The 18,858-nt window shown below is 39.5% G+C and overlaps 1 protein-coding gene and 1 long non-coding RNA gene across 10 annotated transcripts; both read left to right on the forward strand.

Moving 5' to 3' along the window:
* LOC146690718 (uncharacterized) lies at positions 1–8,919 on the forward strand. 4 transcript variants are annotated; one of them, XR_014915467.1, is made up of 4 exons: positions 1–1,236; positions 1,956–2,055; positions 3,142–3,186; positions 8,667–8,919. It is a non-coding gene; the product is annotated as an uncharacterized LOC146690718 (long non-coding RNA). The 4 variants fall into 4 exon arrangements; XR_014915465.1 differs by lacking the exon at positions 8,667–8,919 and adding an exon at positions 3,745–4,326; XR_014915466.1 differs by lacking the exon at positions 8,667–8,919 and adding an exon at positions 3,760–4,326.
* A 171-nt stretch (positions 8,920–9,090) lies between these two features.
* Positions 9,091–17,447, forward strand: LOC146690719 (uncharacterized). Of its 6 annotated transcripts, XM_085433779.1 has the most exons (8): positions 9,289–10,869; positions 13,445–13,540; positions 13,675–13,764; positions 14,054–14,140; positions 14,215–14,243; positions 14,401–14,445; positions 16,163–16,218; positions 17,139–17,447. In XM_085433779.1, exons 1-7 carry the CDS (start codon positions 10,830–10,832, stop codon positions 16,202–16,204), a joined length of 429 nt encoding a protein of 142 aa, XP_085289905.1. In that variant the 5' UTR covers positions 9,289–10,829; the 3' UTR covers positions 16,205–16,218; positions 17,139–17,447. The 6 variants fall into 6 exon arrangements, with proteins under 6 accessions (XP_085289907.1, XP_085289905.1, XP_085289904.1 ...); XM_085433781.1 differs by lacking the exon at positions 9,289–10,869 and adding an exon at positions 9,091–9,203 and having other exon boundaries at positions 13,448–13,540; positions 16,163–17,447; XM_085433778.1 differs by having other exon boundaries at positions 16,163–17,447.
* Positions 17,448–18,858: the final 1,411 nt, after the last annotated feature.

Below are 18,858 nucleotides of genomic sequence, written 5' to 3' on the forward strand. Positions count from 1 at the left end.
GATATTAAATATTGGTTGTTCCATTAAATTCATTGAATCCTCCTCCCCACTCCTCCCCATTTTCAATGATATTAGTGACAATTTATGTAATTTGTCACAAATATCAGTGAAAATCGCATTAGCAATGCAGTCAAAATAATTCTGCACTTTTCGGTCTAAATGCAAATCCATCCCCTTGAATTTGTCCAAGAGTAGATCCAACAAACGTTTTTGGTGAGAATGAGGGCACTTTAAAAGTTTACCAAGCTTTGAAAGCACAGCCTGAATTAATGTCTCTAACCATCTTTCAAAGTCTGTTTTTTCAGGTGGCTCACAGTCTACAGAAGATCTGTGATGCTGTATCTTTTTATATGACTCCGTTTGACTTACGTTTGTTAACGGTGGGATGCTGGCTTCATGTTCAACACAGGATTTCTGCTGCTGGGGATCTGGAATTGGATTGTTTTCTGGTTTTGCAGCACTGTGTTGGTCAGCATTTTGACAGCTTTCTTCTGTGTTAGCTGTTTCTTGGCTGTTAGCATCTATATTCTGTGCTGTATCAAACTCCTGCTCAGCAGAATCGTCCAAAAATTTCACACGTGGCAAAACCGTTTTGCCAGTAGTGGTGTGGACAGAACAGTTTTTATGTACAGGGGAGTTCTGGGAAGACCTCAGCGGTGATACTGCTACTGACTGTGCACACAGGTCCATTACGTCCTCTACAAAACCTACAAGCCGCTTAGCGGTGAAGCAATCCGGATAGCCTGAGATAAGCTCTCCCCACTGCTTGATCGAAAAACTACTGAACAAGTTATTCAAGAGGGATACCAAAGCATGTACTGTAGAATTATCCCCATTGGTCTGAACTGTTTCATCATTTGTCATTGTGTTACAGTTCGAGCTTGCCATTTCACTTTTTTGTTTTTTATGTCTAAAATGTTGTTTTGTGTTAAACTCCGTGTTTGAACGTTTAAAGCGCTGCTGTCCCGCTGTGTGAATGCGTTTCAACTGAACAGCCAGGTCTATATATAAGGTCGGTTTAAGGTTTCTTTGTAACGTCACCTGACGTTTCTTTGTAACGTCACCAGTCAAAGGACTGGCCCGCCCCGTCATAACGAAAGGGGCGGGACAAATCTGTTGCTTAGCAACTGAAAAAAAGGCACACCGCGCCGAATGCTACATCCGGCCTGCGACGGTACACCGCCTCCGCACCACCGTTTAAACATGAAGTGTGGATGTTAGAAGATCCCAAATATGGTGAGCTACTGGGAAATTACTCACGTTTTTGTTCTTGAGAGTGAGCGATAATAAGCGACATTTTATTGAGAAATTACAGTAGTCTGTCTACAAAAACTACAAAAATGACCTAAATAAGACAGAAGTACACATTCATTTTTATCGTTTTGTCAACAACAGGGCGCATGAGGTTTGTTCAGTATTTGTTGTGTCTACAAGGCTCAGGCGCCCCCATGAAGTGTCTTATTTGTATAGTTGAAAGCATTATAAAGGAACGCAAAACTAAATTACATATAATTATAATTCTTGGCACTTTCTGGTGTGTGTGAGTTAGTGTTTCTCTTTTATGATTTGTGGGTCCAGCATCAAATTCAGAATCCTTCCCATCACACATGAGGTCTTGAATAATCATCTTATTTTAAAGACCTCGTAGTTTGATAGTTTGCTCTCAGACTGTGGGCTTCCTTGTGGTTTTTAGGATATTTAGAAGTAGAAGGGGATCATCCTTCTGTGGAACCAGCTCCCAGTTTGAATGCAGGAGACGGACACTATCTCTACTTTTAAGATTAAGTTTCAAAGTTACCTTTTTGCCAACGCATATAGCTAGGGCTGAATCAGGTGACCATGAATCCTCCCTTAGTTACCCTGGGACTACCCTGCTGGGGGATTCCCACCATGTGTTTATACACCTCTCTGCATTCAATAATTAGTTCTTGTTCATCTCTGGCTCTCGTCCACAGTGTGTCTTTTGTCCCCTTTTTCGTCTCCTCATCCCCAAAGGGTCGCAGCGGGCTGCCCCTCCCTGACCGTGGTTCTGCCAGAGGGTGCTTCCTGTTAAAAGTGAGTTGTTCCTTCCCACTGTATTGAGGTTTTTTCTTTTTAATTGTAGACTTTCTACCTTACAATCTATACCACCTCGAGGAGACTGTTGTTGTGATTCAGCTCTGCATAAATACAATTAAATCGAATTAAGTGGGTTCAGCTGTTTTGTGAAATAAATGTGAGTGACATGGTAAGTAATAGCCTGCATGTAACTCATGGTAAAAAGAGCAATATCGCCCCCTCCTGGTTCAACCTTTTTTTCTTTGCAGTAATCTTTCCAATAATAATACATATGCACTAACCTCATGCTTGCTGTTAACAATAGCCTAAAGACACAAAATCAAGTTTAGTTTTTTCCTTAAGTTTATGTTTTTTTTTATATGGTTGGCATTTATTTTGTTTCTTTTTAATAATTAAATTGATTCTATTGATTGTTTGCCAAGCACTTGAGGTCTCTGCTTAGACTGTGCTACTGGGATCACTGATTTAAAAATGAGGCAAAAGCACCAAAGTTGTGCTCAAAAATAGTACAGTGAGCTACAAGCTGTTGCTGTAGTAATTCTAACACACTTATTGTTTTTTAAATACATACATGTTTAGTTCTTTTAAACCTAATTATATATATTTTTTTTTTTTGCAAAAGTGTCACCTAAACACCCAAATATACGTAATTCAAAACTTACTTTAATTATTACCCATTTGGCTGGTAACATGGACCCAGTCTGATGGATAGTTACTGAACAGATAGTCTTTTCTTTAAAGGCTGCATTCAGAGCAAATCATTGTAAAAACAAGACAAGTAATAACTATAATACTAAACTACAATAGAGAGAAAATCCAGTAAATATAATTATATTATGTAAAAAATATACAAATATTTACCTCTAATTTAAAAAGACATTACAAGGGTACTAGTTTCATTTTAATCTCAACATAATCTAAATTGACACTAAATCAGTTTAAATATTACAGCTGAAGGTGATTTTAATAAATGTACTGCTGCTTGACTTTGTTTTACTACTGCAGTATAATTTATCATGTACAAAAGCTCCAAATGTTGTTTCTCTGACTTAATGTTCTGATGACGTTTGTGTTACTTTGCAGGAAATAGTCAGGACCCAGATGAACCTGTGCTGGAATTCAGTGTGGGTAAGTAATATGAGCATTTATGAAGGCTGTCCATGACCTGTAATTAAATTTAGCGTCATTAGTGCCACTCATTGCAAGTGACAGTGCACATGCTTTCAGCATGGAGTCTGCTCTTATGGTAGCAAAATAAATTCAGAAAATCTCCATCAAAAAGCAGCTCAGCAGCAGAAATATATATGGTCAGCTGGTTGTGAGTTAATGAGCATGTGAAATCAGTGTGAACATTTTGAAACAACAACTCTCCAACCTCGTAATTGTAAGACTGCCTGTGCAGCCACAGGAGCCTTCAGAGAGTCTTCCTGCTTGTCTCTTGGGTTGATTTGCTCATGTTTTCTCACCCAGTCAATGACTGTAAAAGGGCTGGACTAATTGGAGGCAGGTGTAATTGATTGCACTGATATGCTAGTCTACTTACAGCCCACATTACAAACACTGCTGTGTTATTTTGTCTCTCAGTGCAGGTATGTAATGTGACAAAACCTCTAATGATCTGATATGTTTGGGATGGATGGGCTGTGAATTATATAGTGAATTGTCTTATTTTGTCGCTCTGTGCAGGCTTTCTACTTACAGGGTGGTGGGTCTCAGAGGACAATTGCTACCCCTGTTGAAGTGAACAACGTGTGGAGTGCAACTGGCTTTGTGGCATAGCTGGCTCTGGCCTTGGACTGTGTGTTTTTACTTTGTACCTAAATGGGACACTGGACTTCTAACTACTATTCATTGTGTTTATAAATAAAATTTTAGAATTTTATTGACTGTCATCTTTTTGCCCACGGTTGGTCAGACCTAGAATCTCTTTGTGTGTGTGTGTGTGTGTGTGTGTGTGTGTGTAACATCAACAGGGTTTTGCATAAAAGAGTGTGAGCAGGTCAAAAGGTCAATTCATTTATTGTAGTTTTATGGCAGCACCCTCTAGTGGCCTTGAAGCAAACAGTCTCCTAACTAAGCCATGGCATCTCTGGTCTCTCCTACTTTTGTGTGCTCTGCTGGAGGAGCAGCATTGGATCTAGTGATACTGAGTAAGCTGATTAGGACAGGCCTGGAGAAATGTGGTTTGCATGAAGTATCAGGAAAAAAACAACCTTGTATTGTAAAATAATAATACACGAATAATAAATACTTTTCATGACATTCAGATTTCTGGACTCACGAGTTCATAGAACATTAATGTTACGAAACATTGAGAAGTCTTAAAACTACATTGTATACTTATTATTTATTTACTTTAATCAGATTTGACTGGTATTTTTAAACATTACGTTTTTGTTCCTTCAACTATTGTATTTAAGCTTATGACTCACTCACAGTATGTTTATATAACTGCCTAAAAAACGGTGAGGATGTGGCCGCAGTGGCTGAGAAGCAAGAACTTTGCTTTTTCTTTTTTTTTTTCTTTTTTTTTTTTTAATTGGGAAGCATAAATGAACATACCAGAAAACCCTGCACGAAGGAGCCATATTTGTTTTTTGTGTGTGCATAAGATGAAGCTTTAGTATTATTACACATATGATAAGGATGTTAGCATGCAACACACAAACTCAAGTGGTGTTGCCAAGATAGTTGCTGACTGGCAAGAAACTTCTAGAAGAAATCTGGTGACAGTCCAAAGCACAAATGAACATGTTTAATACTCGTGCAAGACCCTGTGGGAAGGTGCCAGATTGCTGTATTTTGTGTGAATCAGGAAAAGTGCACGGTGATGACTAAAGCTTATAAAACATCTCTCTCCTTATGTGTGCATATATGAGAAAGAAAATTCTGCCAAAGCAACTTTAGCTTCTTGCAAGCATCAGTACACAAAGGATGCTAACACAAAGCTAGCCAAGAACCAAGAGTGATTTTAACGTTGAACGTATGCCGACCCCAGCAGCCAAAGGGAGCTCCGGGGAGAGCTTCTTGGGGTCCAGTGATGTGTCCTGAAGAGACGACATGAGCTCTCCCTCCTGTAGGCCCACCCCAGCAGTAGGTGCTGTCTGTCTCATTCCGAGTTAACTGCTACTCCTCTACATCTAAACGAGCCAGTTGAGGAGGTTCAGGCATCTGACAAGGGTGCCTCTTGAACGCCTCCTGGGTGAGATGTTCCAGGCATGTCCCACCAGGACAGACAGGACACACCCAGGACATGTTGGGGAGATCACAGCACTCAGCAGAGAATGCCTCAGTGTCCCCCAAATAATGGAGGAGCTGGCTCGGGAGAGTAAGGTCTGGGTCTTCTCTGCTTATGCTACTGCCACCGAAACTGGACACCAGATAAGCTCAGAAAAATGAACAACCTGTTTAAATAAAGGTTAATTTAAAAAAAAAATGTTTGTCATTAGCTAGTCTGTGTACATGTACTTCTTCTCCAGTGTTGAAAATGTTAAACTCACAACCTGCACATTTTCTGGTTGCATCATCAAATAAATACCCCCAAAAGTAGTCTGAGTACTTTTACACTGGTTTTATGCTGCGATATTTTCAAAGTCTTTCACTGAACACATTCAGTCACACATTGTTCATAATTTATTGGAAGTTTATTGTTTAATGTCCTGTCTAAATAACTTCAGTCACCATTTGTATTCATTAATGAATAACTGACTTCCAATATTAAAAGAAATAGAAACTGTTGTGCTGTTGTTCACGTAGAAGGGCCTGCTGCTGGATGTCCAGACTTTGTGCGTCAGCAGGAGGGTCAGGGTACAGGGTTCGAACCTCCTCATGAGATGTCGTATCTGCTGGATAAAAGCAAGCTACATCACATCAGGGATTGTCCTAGAGCTGCCCTACAGTAACAATCAACTGACTAATATATGAAATACTTGCAGTAGCACAATAATAAACACAAAGCAAAAAAGTGTTTAGTGAAGATAAAAAACCTCATCAAAGTTTTAGTTTGGATAAAGGGAGACAGAGCACCAATCTAAACAAGTCTAAACCATCTGGCACCTCCACACTTGTAAGAACAGCATGACCAAAGTGATTGTAGGAGGAAACAACCTTGACTTCCTTTACATAGCTTAGTACTGAGAATAAAAGAAAAGCATGATTAGAATTATTTGTGCTTCTTCTTCTTTCGGCTGCTCCCTTTAGAGGTCGCTACAGTGGATCATCCGCCTCCATCTCTCTATTTCTAGCATCCTCCTCAGTCACACCAACCCCCTGCATGTCCACCTTCACTACATCCACAAATCCTTTCTGTGGTTGTCTGAAAACATCATCCACGGAGACTCTTGCCTGATCTCATCTGTCAGCCTCTCCATCACCAGTGCAAACAAGAAGGGGCTCAGAGCCTCTCTCTGATGTAATCTCAACCCATCACATACTTCTCTGCCCCTCAGGACTTTCTTATGCAGCACCACAGTTACTCTCTTCGCACCTTATCATAGCCTTCACTCCTACCCTCTCTATGCCTCCCGTCTCCATCCTCTTCAGAGTTGCCTCACTTCCTTCTCTAATTCAATTTTCGTCCAAAGTACTCCTTCTCCCTTCTCAACACACTTTCTTCACATTAGCACATTTCCATCTCTATACTTGGTTACTCTCTTCCAGCACAATTTATGTGCCTTGCCATTCATTAAAAATCATTTTCTCCTTAGTGTCCAGCCTCACATACAACTCACTACAAGCCTTTTCCTGTGCCAGTGACACCGCTCTCTTTGCTGTGCACCTAGCCTTTTAGTACTCCTTCCTTCAGCTCCCTGACTATCCCACTCTTTCTTTGCCAGTCTCTTCCTTGAATACATTCCTGAATCTGTTATTATTTGTGCAATGAAAATTAAATCAAGAAAGATTTTGCTTTTACAGTCTCACTGCAGGTTGATACATTATAAGCACGCCTGTGGTTCACATAAGCATTAAAAGCTTGTATTACTCCCTGATGTTTTGCCTGTTAGCATGTGCAGCAGCTGGAGAAGGACTCCTAGCTGAAGACAGGACAGCTTCTCGATGTGCAGATTGGTCGTCTTCTACGAAGAAGCAAAGGAGAAAAACCCCAAATTAAACAGAACAACTACTTCTAATAACAAACAGACGTCTCTCTAAAACCGTGGCAGCAGTTCACCATGTCAAATGCTTTCTTGTCGTGCACAGTGACTATAACAATCAGCCCCACTGGCTGCACTGTCCTGCAGTGACATAAGTTAATTCAGCATTGCTATAAAACAATGAGGCTATTACGTTTGACCTGTACTTGCAGAATACATTCCAAAGCTTTTGTTTCCTAAAGCATTCGTCCTTCTTTGTGAGCAGTTTGTGACAAAAGAAAAGCCCAGAAACAGGCACCAGTTCAAAGGCATTTCTCAGATGATTTGCTGTAAACTTGAATACAAGCACAGATGAATAAATGTCTTGTAAAACATTGTACTGAATACATTCTTCACTACGAATATCAAATTAAGATCACACGTTAACAGCCCAGAGTTAGTATCGTGTCTTTGCCTCACCACATCTGGGGGTTAACTGGGTTAAATTCAACATAGCAGCGTCTCTAAATGACTGATTCTAAGCCTGGCACAAAAGATAGAAATCCCTGTTGTTCTGGCATCTTATGCCTGCACACATTACCCTGCTGTTCAGTGGTGCCTGACTGCAATACCTGTTTACCAGATTGTAGTGGGTCTCGTGTGAATCTGTGCAACCCATCTGAACCTCCAGTTGTCACCGCTCTTTCCTCAGACACCAACGTAAGGCTGACAGCAAACTGAACACTTCCTGTTGATCACCTGAAGCACGACAGGGGACTGAAGGCAGGGCAGGGATCAGGAAAATAAAGGTTTATAATTTGCACAAATCTTACCCTGCTGGCTGGGAATTTCATTGGGTGGTGGGTGGTTTGGTGCTGACACTGAGCAATTCTGTGAATGCATTTTTATTTATTTATAGAGTTGTCATACAGGGCAAAATGTGAAAAAATTTGCAGTCTTTGCAATGAGTTACTCAGAGTTCTAGACGAGCGCTGGCTAAAAACAGAGGAGGGCCTAGATGGCGCAAGATTTGCCAGCTTTTTCTGCAAGGTTGGGATGGGCGGAGAGGGCTGCCTCTGCAGGACGACAACTAGATTCTTTCTTTGTCATTCTTTGACAACGACACAGCGAGCTGAAGCACTCCTGTCTTTTCAGGCTTACTGTACCTCATAATTCAACCGTGAGTTAAATCAAACCAGTCGTCGTCTGATTTTTGTTATGTTTAAAAACTATAGTGTCACCGTCTGCCTGAGAAATATTCTGCTACAAGTGGGCTTTGGTATTGTTTTTCTCTCCTTTTCTCTCCCTCTATCGCCTGGGCGGAGGCCATTGTGGGCTCCCGCCTTTGGCCTACATACCTGGGAGATGGTGAACACCTGCGTCTCATTAACCGGCCTCTACTTACGGGAAGAAGTTAGACTGCTCTTTGCTGGATTGTTGCTTGACTCATGTTAGTGAAGTCCTGGCTAGGACACTAGTAATCTAGTTCTCTTGGATTTTGAATCTTGTGCTAACACGTCGTTTCCCTGTGTACAGACACCCTGGACCTGCCCTTGTTCCTTACAGAAATTCTGGTACGAGAGAGGAGTGAGAGACTGGTGAGACGCCAAGAGAGACAGAAGGAGAGTGAGTGTGTTCCCCCTGCTTTTCCCTGCAGATTCCCTGGAGACCTGATCCCTGCACCCTTGTCTATAGCACTTTGACACTGTCGCACATTTAACTTGGTCTAACACAGGGCCATATAGGTTTTTCCCCTCTTAATAATAAACAACTTCATTTAGGAATTGCATTTTGTGTTCATTTGTGTCATCTTTGTTTAATATTTAAATGTATTCATCAATTTCAGAGAAAGCTCACATACTCAATACCAACAAGAAGAAAGAACTACAAATGACTAAAGTTGCAGTGAGGAAGTGAGATCTGACTAATGACAGGAAGTAAAAAGAGTCATCAGTTCAGAGACTGTGACAGTTGAGATCGACAACAAGAAAGACGTGAGGCAGAGAAGCACGATGGATGAATTCAGATGGATTCAAATGTTTTTATCTCTGATGCTGATGATTCTGATTCCAGGTAAGGATACAGGAAACATTTTATTAGCAACAAAACTAAATATTATCAGTATTACTATGGTCAATAAACTTTACAGTAAATAAGAAAGCTGAGCATGTACTGTTGTTTTAGGGAAATATGGGACATGTTTACAGACCCGAGTCTAAAATCTTCGCTCTGATTGTAAAACTGCTGCATTCTAATTTATCTTTCATATTTCTCATCAATCTTCTCAACAGTATCTGAAACTGAAATATCCATTTTTATGAAAGTTGGAGATGACGTCACTCTGCCTTGTCTAAATGTGATAGATGAGCAGAATAACTGTGACAGTACTGAGTGGACATTTGTTTCAAGACACAAAACAACAGTAGAGCTGATCACACTTGGACAGACAAAGTCAAATCAGACAGACTGAGTGTTACAGCGAACTGTTCTCTGGTTATTAAGAAGCTCACATTTGAGGAAGTTGGTCTTTATTCATGCCTACAGTACAAATTAGGAGAAATACAAACTCTAAACGCTCTGGTTCATCTGTCTCAGGTTAATCTTTTTATTATTAGTCATTGGGAAGCACCTACAAAGAAATCCGTCACAATGAGAACCTGTTCTAACCATTTGATTTTGTGACCAAAGGTGCTGGTGTAATGACTTGTAATTGTGACAGCCCTGACACTTTGATATAAGTACTTGCTTTTGATGAATATATTATCTGTTTTGATTAAGGGACTTGCTTTTGAAGCATTGACTACTTATTTTGAGCAACTGACTTTTCTTTTTGATGAGGTGACTCACTTTTGCGAGTTATCCACCATGTTTTGCAGTTTGCACCAATTGTTTTGAGAAGAGCCTTAGTAGTGGTGCAGAGATCAATTCTGTTGTGAGAAATGCACCAAAGCAACTGAGAAAAACTGTAAACTGCTCTGTGGTGACATATGGACAGTGTCATCACACCGTGAATTGGCTGATTAAACGTCAAGATATGAACAAAGATGACAAAGAAATACTGACCTCACAGACTGACTGCTCCACTACTGTGACCCGTTGGAAGTCTCACTATATCTATCCATCAAGATATGAGAAAATGAAGTGTGACGTGACTGATGCTAACACAGGAAGTGTGCAGCTGTTTACCTTTAGCTGTCAGACCTCAGATGAGGAAACAGGTGAGCTCACGATCAGCTGTTTAAAACAACTAAAAATAGCTAAAATATTAATTAGATGTATTTCAGGTGTTTGGGCAAAATAGCTTTTGTTGTGTTTATAATTTTGGGGCGATCGTGGCTCAAGAGTTGGCAGTTTGTCTTGTAATCGGAAGGTTGCCGGTTTGAGCCCCGGCTCCGACAGTCTCGGTCGTTGTGTCCTTGGGCAAGACACTTCACCTGTTGCCTACTGGTGGTGGTCAGAGGGCCCGGTGGCGCCAGTGTCCGGCAGCCTCGCCTCTGTCAGCTTGTGGGGATAGGTTAATTGATTAATCCAAAGTGCCCATAGGTGTGAATGTGAGCACGAATGATGTCTTTGTGTGTTGGCCCTGCGACAGACTGGCGACCTGTCCAGGGTGTACCCCGCCTCTCGCCCTATGACAGCTGGGAGAGGCTCCAGCACCCCCCGCGACCCTAAGAAGGATAAGTGGAAGCGAACGGATGGATGGATGGATGGAAGGGGAGACCTTGGCAGTACAATAATGGTAACATTTAACAATTTCAACCTAACACTCAAAAACACAAAAGAAAAGAAAACTAAGAACTAATGGAAAGAATATAACTGAAACCACAGGTAATAATAAACACAATGCCAATTTATTTGTCTCACAATCTGATACATTTGGTTTTGGGTTTTTTGCTTGTTTTTCACAGGTACATTATGATAAAGATGATGTTTCAATAAAGTATGAAAGCACTGGAGGCTCTGGTGTTTCTGTCAGATACCACTGATCCACAACATCAGCTCAGCAGAAAAAAACTGCTGTTGTATTATCAGTATAATCTTATCTAGTTTAATAGATTTAATCCTATTGTTACGGCTCTGGCCATCTTTTGAATCACAGTGGCTGGATTTTGCTGGCAGCTGCTGATTGGTTCCATCATCAAGTGGCTGTTTTAAAAATCCTCTCCAGCAGTCTCCCCGGCAGTAGCTGACAGCAGCAGCAGGCCCGTCCTTGGCCTCCAAACCATCTATGACAGATCTGGGTGTGTGATTTCAGAGAACTGCCAAGTTTTGTATTTAGTGTGTTGATACTTTGACTTTTAACTAAGCACTGAAGCAGAAAGAGAGAACTGCCTTATTATTTTCTATCATTTTTTTCCCTTGTTTATTCAATTAGCGAGTTGGGGGTAGCGCTCGGCTTTTGTTTGTTTTAGATTTCTAAATGACCGTTATGGGTTTTGTAGCATGAGTTTATTGACCGTTAAATACCATTAAATCTGTATCAGTTTCTTCCTTCTTATTGCTTACAATAATGTCATCTGGAGATAAAATGTTTTTCTATTCATTTGTTATCTGCCCACAACTAGTTTTGCTCTAAATGAATGCCTGGCTCATTAGGTGTTTGTCTGGTCTCTAGATTTATTTGTCTTTTTTCATTTCCTATTTTATTTTGGTTAGTTTTCTTTCATTTCTTGGTAGCTTTACTAACACCTTTGCCAACTCTGCCGTGATTGCCTTGAGCTGGGTGTATTTACCTTCACCGGTTTCTGCCTCCCAATTTGTGTCTTGTCTTCCCTTTGCCCTTTTTAGTTTACTGCCTTTGCTGTGATAGTTTCCCTAACTAATCTTATCTTCCTTGCGTCAAGCTGGATTTTGATTTTGGGTGTCCTGTTTTTACTGTTCTTATTTTGTATTTAGCCAAAAGAAAAAAATCCACTGGGTAACTTGAATAATACCGACAGGCCTGTGACTGAAACACTGGTTATCACAAATAAGGTGTTCGTGATATATTTGTTGAATTTAATTTGCTGAACTCTAGGGTTTTAAACACTAGAGCATATTGATGAGCATATTAATATATTATATATAACATATTAATGAGCATACTTATTTACCAATTTCACAGATTATTGTTAAATGCTACTGCTGATAACCCCTGAACCACAGCCTCTATTCTCACCACTTACCGTTTTCTGTCAGAAACCAAGAGTGTCGCTACGAACCCAAAACATTTGGGGGCCTTACCTTCCCTTAATTTTTTTAGATTTTCACTTGTAACAGCAGATTCTTAAAAAAACAGTAAAATGAGCACACCACATTGTAACGAACACACTTCCTCTCGACCTCATCAGGGGGAAATTACTTAAGATTAACGGTGAGGAACTGTTGGGTTTCACTCCAATAGCATTATCTGCTATATTTCCTGTACCTGCAGTTGTAAAATCAATTCATCAATTCATTGAGTCTGACACATTAACTGTCATGCACCTTCTGATTTAAAATATTTTAAAAAGGGGAGCTGCATTATTCCAAAAAATATCTCACATTCGACTTCTTTATTCATTTTTTTTTTTTCAATGTCAAACACATCAATGTCACAAATCAACTGTGAGAATGACAAAAATATGAACCTGCCAAGTCTTCATATAAATTTCCTTTAGAAAAAATGTTTCAGAAAAGCTGATTTACTCCAGCTGTGTAACATTATCATCAACATAAATGAGAGACGACTAAAAATTGCTAAATTTGTGGTGAAACATGACAAATGACAGGAAGTACAAACCGTCCTGAAGGGTCATCAGTTCAGAGACTGTGACAGTTGAGACTGAGAACAAGAACGAAGTGAGACAGAGAAGCAGAATGGATGAATTCAGATGGATTCAAATGTTTTTATGTCTGATGCTGATGATTCAGATTGTAGGTAAGGATAGAGGAAACATTTTTATAGCAGTGAAATAATAATCGTATCAATATTATTACAATCACTTACCAATAACATGAATAAGACAGCTGAGCATGATCTGCTGTTTCAGGGAAGCATGTTTATAAAGTTGTTTCTAAATTGATTTTCACTCTTATTGTAAAAAGTGCTGTATTCTAATGTTTTTTTATTGGTTTTCTTCAATGAAGATTGTTGATGACGTCATTCAGCCTCGTCTAAATGTGATGACCAGAATAACTGTGATGGTACTAAATGTTTTTTTATTTCAAGAAACTAACAGCACAGCTGATCAACCTTCGACAGATCGGTGAAAAGGCCACAACTAAACCAGACAGATTGATTATTGAGGTGAAATGTTCTCTCTCTGTTATAAAGTATTACCCTATTTACTGAGCAGGATACAACACAGTGAAGTGTGAGGTGACTGATACAGACACAGGAAGAGTGCAGCCATTTACCTTCAGCCCTCAGCCCTCAGGTGAGGAAACAGGTGAGCTCACGATCAACTGTTTAAGATGACCTCAAATATTAGTTTGATAGATTTTACATTTTTAAGATCTTTTTTTCATTAACAACTTGTGAAATAATGACACACTTTTTGGTTTGGTTTTGTCATTTATTCAGCTGAAGCAAACACAACAAAGGAACCAGCGAGAAAAACTGAAAGCAGCACAAAATCAGAACCAAACACAATCAGCAATCCTTCAAAATCACGTAAGATTATGATGATTAAGCAGGAAAAACACGTTTTCTTTTAGAGTTTTAAGGAGAGTTCTTACTTTAGTTTACATCTTTTTTCCTAATGAATATTATTTACATTTTGATGACAGAAAATCACTTACCTATCCTATAGGAAACATAAGATGTAACATTTGATATGATGGTGTGGTTTTGGCAGGAAACATTGTTCACTTGAGTATCATGGCTGTTAAATGGTGTGAAACGTTTTTCAAACATTAACATGCAAAAATGTTTCAAATTTGTTTTGTCTGCTTTATCGCAGCTATTTCGTGGTACATCAATGGAGCTATTGGTTTGGTCGCACTGCTGATAACAGCTGTGTGTCTCATCATAAGGAAAAGAATGAAAGGTGAGAACATTTACAGATACAACATTTGTAAGTTGTTCTATGAATGTTAGAGTTGACTGTTTTTGTCTTTCCAGGAAACAAAATGCAGAAGAATGAAAATCCTGTGAGTTTTGAAACATATAATTAAATATTCCTATATCTGCCACTAAAAAGACAATTAAATAAACCGCTCATCTTTGAGGGAGTGTTAACAAGAACTAAACTGCCTTCATAGAAATGCTTTTCCACCAGATGTAACCGCACTATTGTCTGTTTTTCAGGGACTGAGTTCAAACCCTGCAGAGACTCAAACCAATCAGAACTCGGTGAGATCACCCACTACACCTAGAGTTAAAAACACTTCTTCTTATTCTCTAAAAAATTGTAAATGCATGACACTAACTGAAAAAGCATCCAAAAGATAAGAAAGTTAGGCCAAAAATAAAATCAGTAGACCACACCATGAATCGTAAAACCTGAAGTAAGAGGTCAAAACACAAATGCAATATCTTGAGACACCATTTCTGAGAAATTAAAGTGATGAATGAAGAGTTGTTTATGTTGCATTACAGTGAGACATATTTTCAAGGATAGCTGTTGGCAAAGTAGGATCCAAGTGCAGAACTCAAATCCATGTTAAACTTAAAAAGCAGCTTTATTGCTGACCTTAGCAGGCCAAAATGCAAAACACAAAATAATTCAGGCAACACTAAAAATCTGGAAGTCACAAACTAGCCTCTAAGGAACATAGAACATAACAAAGAACAGAAGCAAACTGGGGCTTTAAATACACATGAGGAGATTAGGCCATAGTGGAGACTAGGAACTCAGTTGTACGGTGGCCCTGAGAGGCCACTGCAACTTAAGAAAACACCAGCAATAAGAAAAATGCTGCAAAAGCACACAAAACACAACAAAAAGAGGAAAAACGACAACGGATATAGGAAAAAACAGATTTCCAAAAGCACAACGTGTTTCTGGGGAGACAATAACCCGACGGACCAGTTGCAGGAACCAAAATATGCTAAGAATTGCGCTGGGAGACACTTAAAAGAAGTGGAGGATTTATCGGTTTTGTGAGGAAAGAAAAGATGAGTGGTATATGTGTTAGCCTAACTATTAGCCTAAAAATCCATCATCAGTATTATATGAATCATGATAAAACACACCTAGCATGTTTTGCGTCCCTGCAACTGGTCCGTCGGGTTATTGTCTCCCCAGAAACACTTCCCTTTGCTTTTGGAAATCTGTTTTTTCCTATTTCTGTTTTCGTTTTTCCTATTTACGTTTTTTTTCCTATGTCTGTTACCATTTTTCTTATTTCTATTTTGTTTTGTGTGTTTTGCAGTGTTTTTTTTTATTGGTAAATGGACTGATTCTTATATAGCAATTTTCTACTCTCCCAGTGCTTTGACTACTGTAGGGGCACTGTAGGGGTGGCTGTAGCTCAGGTGGCAGAGCAGGTCAGCCACTAATCAGAAGGACGGTGGTTCAATCCCAGGCTGCCTCCTGGCTGCATGCCAAATATCCTTGGGCAAGATACTAACCCCATGTTTGCCTACTGGTGGTGGTCAGAGGGCCCGGTGGCGCCAGTGTCCGGCAGCCTCGCCTCTGTCAGTGCGCCCCAGGGCAGCTGTGGCTACAATGTAGCTTGCCATCGCCAGTGTGTGAATGTGTGTGTGAATGACTGAATGTAGTGTGAAGTGCTTTGGGGTCCTTAGGGACTAGAAAAGCGCTATACAAATGCAGGCCATTTAAACAACATGCCTCATTCACCCATTCATACAAGCACTTCTAAAGGTATAGGTCAATTGAAAAATCTAAATTGCCCATAGGTGTGAATGCAGGAGTGAATGTGAGCGCGAATGGTTGTCTGTCTCTGTGTGTTGGCCCTGCGACAGACTGGCGACCTGTCCAGGGTGAACCCCACCTCTCGCCTTATGACAGCTGGGATAGGCTCCAGCACCCCCGCGACACTAAAAAGGATAAGTGGATGGATGGATATTACTGAGGAGTCAGCATGTTTTTCTCTTCATTGTTTAGGTGGATCCTGAAGTTTCCTATGTCACCATCAGCAACACCTAGAAAACCAAGATAAGGTGTTTTGTTTAGTGATATGTTTGTTTGTTTGTTATTATTTTATCTATATATCAGACAGCTTTTTTCAGATTCGTGTTGATGATGAAATGATGCAGTGACTTCTGCTCTACTGTCAATTTTAAAATAACATAGTTCAAGCTGTTGAAAAAAAAGAATTTGCATTTAATGGAAAGACAATTCTTGAATATTGTTTATGGGTCCAACAGATTTAAAGAAACACCAGTTTTTGGGACAGTGCCCAGCTACATTATAATACACTTATTTTTCCTTTTTTTAAATGAAAATATAATTGGTACCAGGAGTTCTTTGCTATGGATATGAGCAGTTGCTCTAAGAGAAGGCTGGATAGAAAACATACAACTAAAACTATTGCTATTGCTAGACTATTGAACAGCACACAGGATTCAGTGCCATGGTCCTAGAGTTTTGAGTTGTATTTGAGTTTCAAATTTGTGTTCTGAAGATCTTCCTTAGCTTCTATTTTTATTATTTATTACCTGTTTTTACTGTTCATCTTATTTTGAATTTTTCCTCTGTCAAAAGAAAAGAAATCCAAAGTATTGAAAGGAATCTATGCTCTTCATTTTGTTCTCATTTTTATGATGATGGGTAGGTTGACAGTTGAGGTCAGGCAGGAGTCTCTGGTCTATTATGTTTGTGGACAACATTAAGAAACAGGTGAAAGACGGCCTGTAGCGGTGGAGGAGTGTTCTAGAGAGAAGTTGTGTGAATGAGAGGGAGACAGGTTTAACAGAGATGCTTCAGGGAGTAGAGGTAATATAGGTGGAGAAATTCAAATACCTGAGGTCAATGAGCCAAAGCAACATTTATGATGTTATTATCATTGTGTAACCACATCATTTCTTTAGGGATTAATACATTTTTCTGATTCTGATTATGTTTTGTTTTTGTCGTCCAGCCACTGATCAGCAACATCAACTCAGCAGAGAAAACTGCTGTTATATTATCAATGTAATCTCATCTGGTTTTATAGGTAAATATAAACTAGATGAGAACTTTAAAGCAATGTTAACAGTTTTTGTGTTTCACGCTGTTGTTATTTTAATCTGATAGAAGATGTGTATTCAAGTCTTAATCCTCTCTTATAATATGACTGTTGTTAAATGCCTTTAATGCCTTTATAGTTTGTGTAAGTGAAATATGTGCAGTGTCAAAAGTCCAGTATGAGTTTTATAACATGTCTTTCATGATGATTAAATAGAATCTGAATCAATATCTTGAATATTCTTTTTTATAGTAATGTAATCTGGAAAATATGCATTTCTATTAATTTGGTGAAATTCTATTTTTGCAGAACAAATTTTAAACTCTCACAGTTTATGTCTGAGCACTTTTTTGTGTATTATTCCTTTTGTCCGCCAGAGGTCCTCAGTTTTCCAGTATTTGCACAGTCACCTGTTAGAGACTTAGAGACTTAGACTTAGAGCTTTTTATTGTCATTGTGCAGTTTCTTGCACAGCGAAATTGGGTAGCTGAACCACAAAGGTGCTAAAGTAAGAAGAGAAACCAATATACAACGAAGGCGGAAAATAAATAAATAATTAAATAAATAGAATAAAATAAAAAACAGTGTATATGTATACATATGTGAGTGGAACTATATACATGGTGTATGTGTAGGAAACATTGAAACAGACTGGGACCAAAATAATTGCACATGAGCCAAAAATATTGCACAGAACATGGAAAGACTGAGATATTGCACATAGATGATCAACAGCAGTGTCAGGGTGGATGTGTTGGGGAAGTCTTTACACACTCTTAGTTTGCATTAAGAGTTCTGACAGCCCACGGGAAGAAGTTGTTCTTTAGTCTGTTGGTTTTGCACCTGATGGATCTGAGCCTTTTTCCAGAGGGCAGGATGTTGAAGAGGTGGTGGTTAGGATGGAGGTGGTCCTTTATAATTGCCCTGGCTCTGGAGAGACATCTTGAGCTGGCAATTAAGTCCAGGGAGGGGAGTGGACAGCCGATCACCTTCTCTGCAGTTCTGATGACCCTCTGTAGTCTCTTCTTGTCAGCTGTTGTGCAACCAGCGTACCACACAGGGATGGCGTGCACCAGCACACTCTCTATAGTGGCACGGTAGAAGGACACTAGGAGGTCAGTCTGCAGCCTGTTCCATCTCAGCACCCTCAAGAAATGGAGGCGCTGCTGGGCTTTCTTCACTAGAGCTGATGTGTTTGTGGACTGTGTGATTCTTACTCTGAATCTGAATAAGTACGCGGGACCACTGTGTGCGGTAAGACCATCTCTTTTCTTCCTGTATTACCATCTACCGGCATGCATTGCCAGTGCGTAACACGTAATTACACAATCAAACAGTGAACACATACTGCCCATACAACAAATGTACCAGAGACAATTATGAATACACCACATCTCCCCTTTTAAACAAAAACAGAATATTCCTTTTCTCAGGACAGAACTTCTCTTTTTCAAAGCCATACAAGAACATCTGGCAAACAATCTGCATTACATTTTTAACCTTTTGTTTTTGTTTTCTTGTTCTTTTCTTTTCTTAACAACTCTTTTTAGCTTTATTTTACTGTGCTCTACAAAACCCTTATAACACAGTTACATAACAACAACCTTTCTTTTTTTTCTTACAGATCTAACTT

The sequence above is a fragment of the Copadichromis virginalis genome, linkage group LG16, assembly GCF_057382275.1.
Source record: "Copadichromis virginalis isolate Kocher_CV1m ecotype Utaka linkage group LG16, C_Virginalis_male_GT1.1, whole genome shotgun sequence".
Classification (NCBI taxonomy): Eukaryota; Metazoa; Chordata; class Actinopteri; order Cichliformes; family Cichlidae; genus Copadichromis; species Copadichromis virginalis.

Coding starts and splice junctions, on each gene's coding strand:
- LOC146690719 (XM_085433776.1), top strand. CDS start 10,830: ATGGATGGATGGAAGGGGAGACCTTGGCAGTACAATAATG. Junction 13,541..13,674: donor GCCCTCAGGTGAGGAAACAG/GTGAGCTCACGA, acceptor TCATTTATTCAG/CTGAAGCAAACACAACAAAG. Junction 14,141..14,214: donor CATAAGGAAAAGAATGAAAG/GTGAGAACATTT, acceptor TTGTCTTTCCAG/GAAACAAAATGCAGAAGAAT.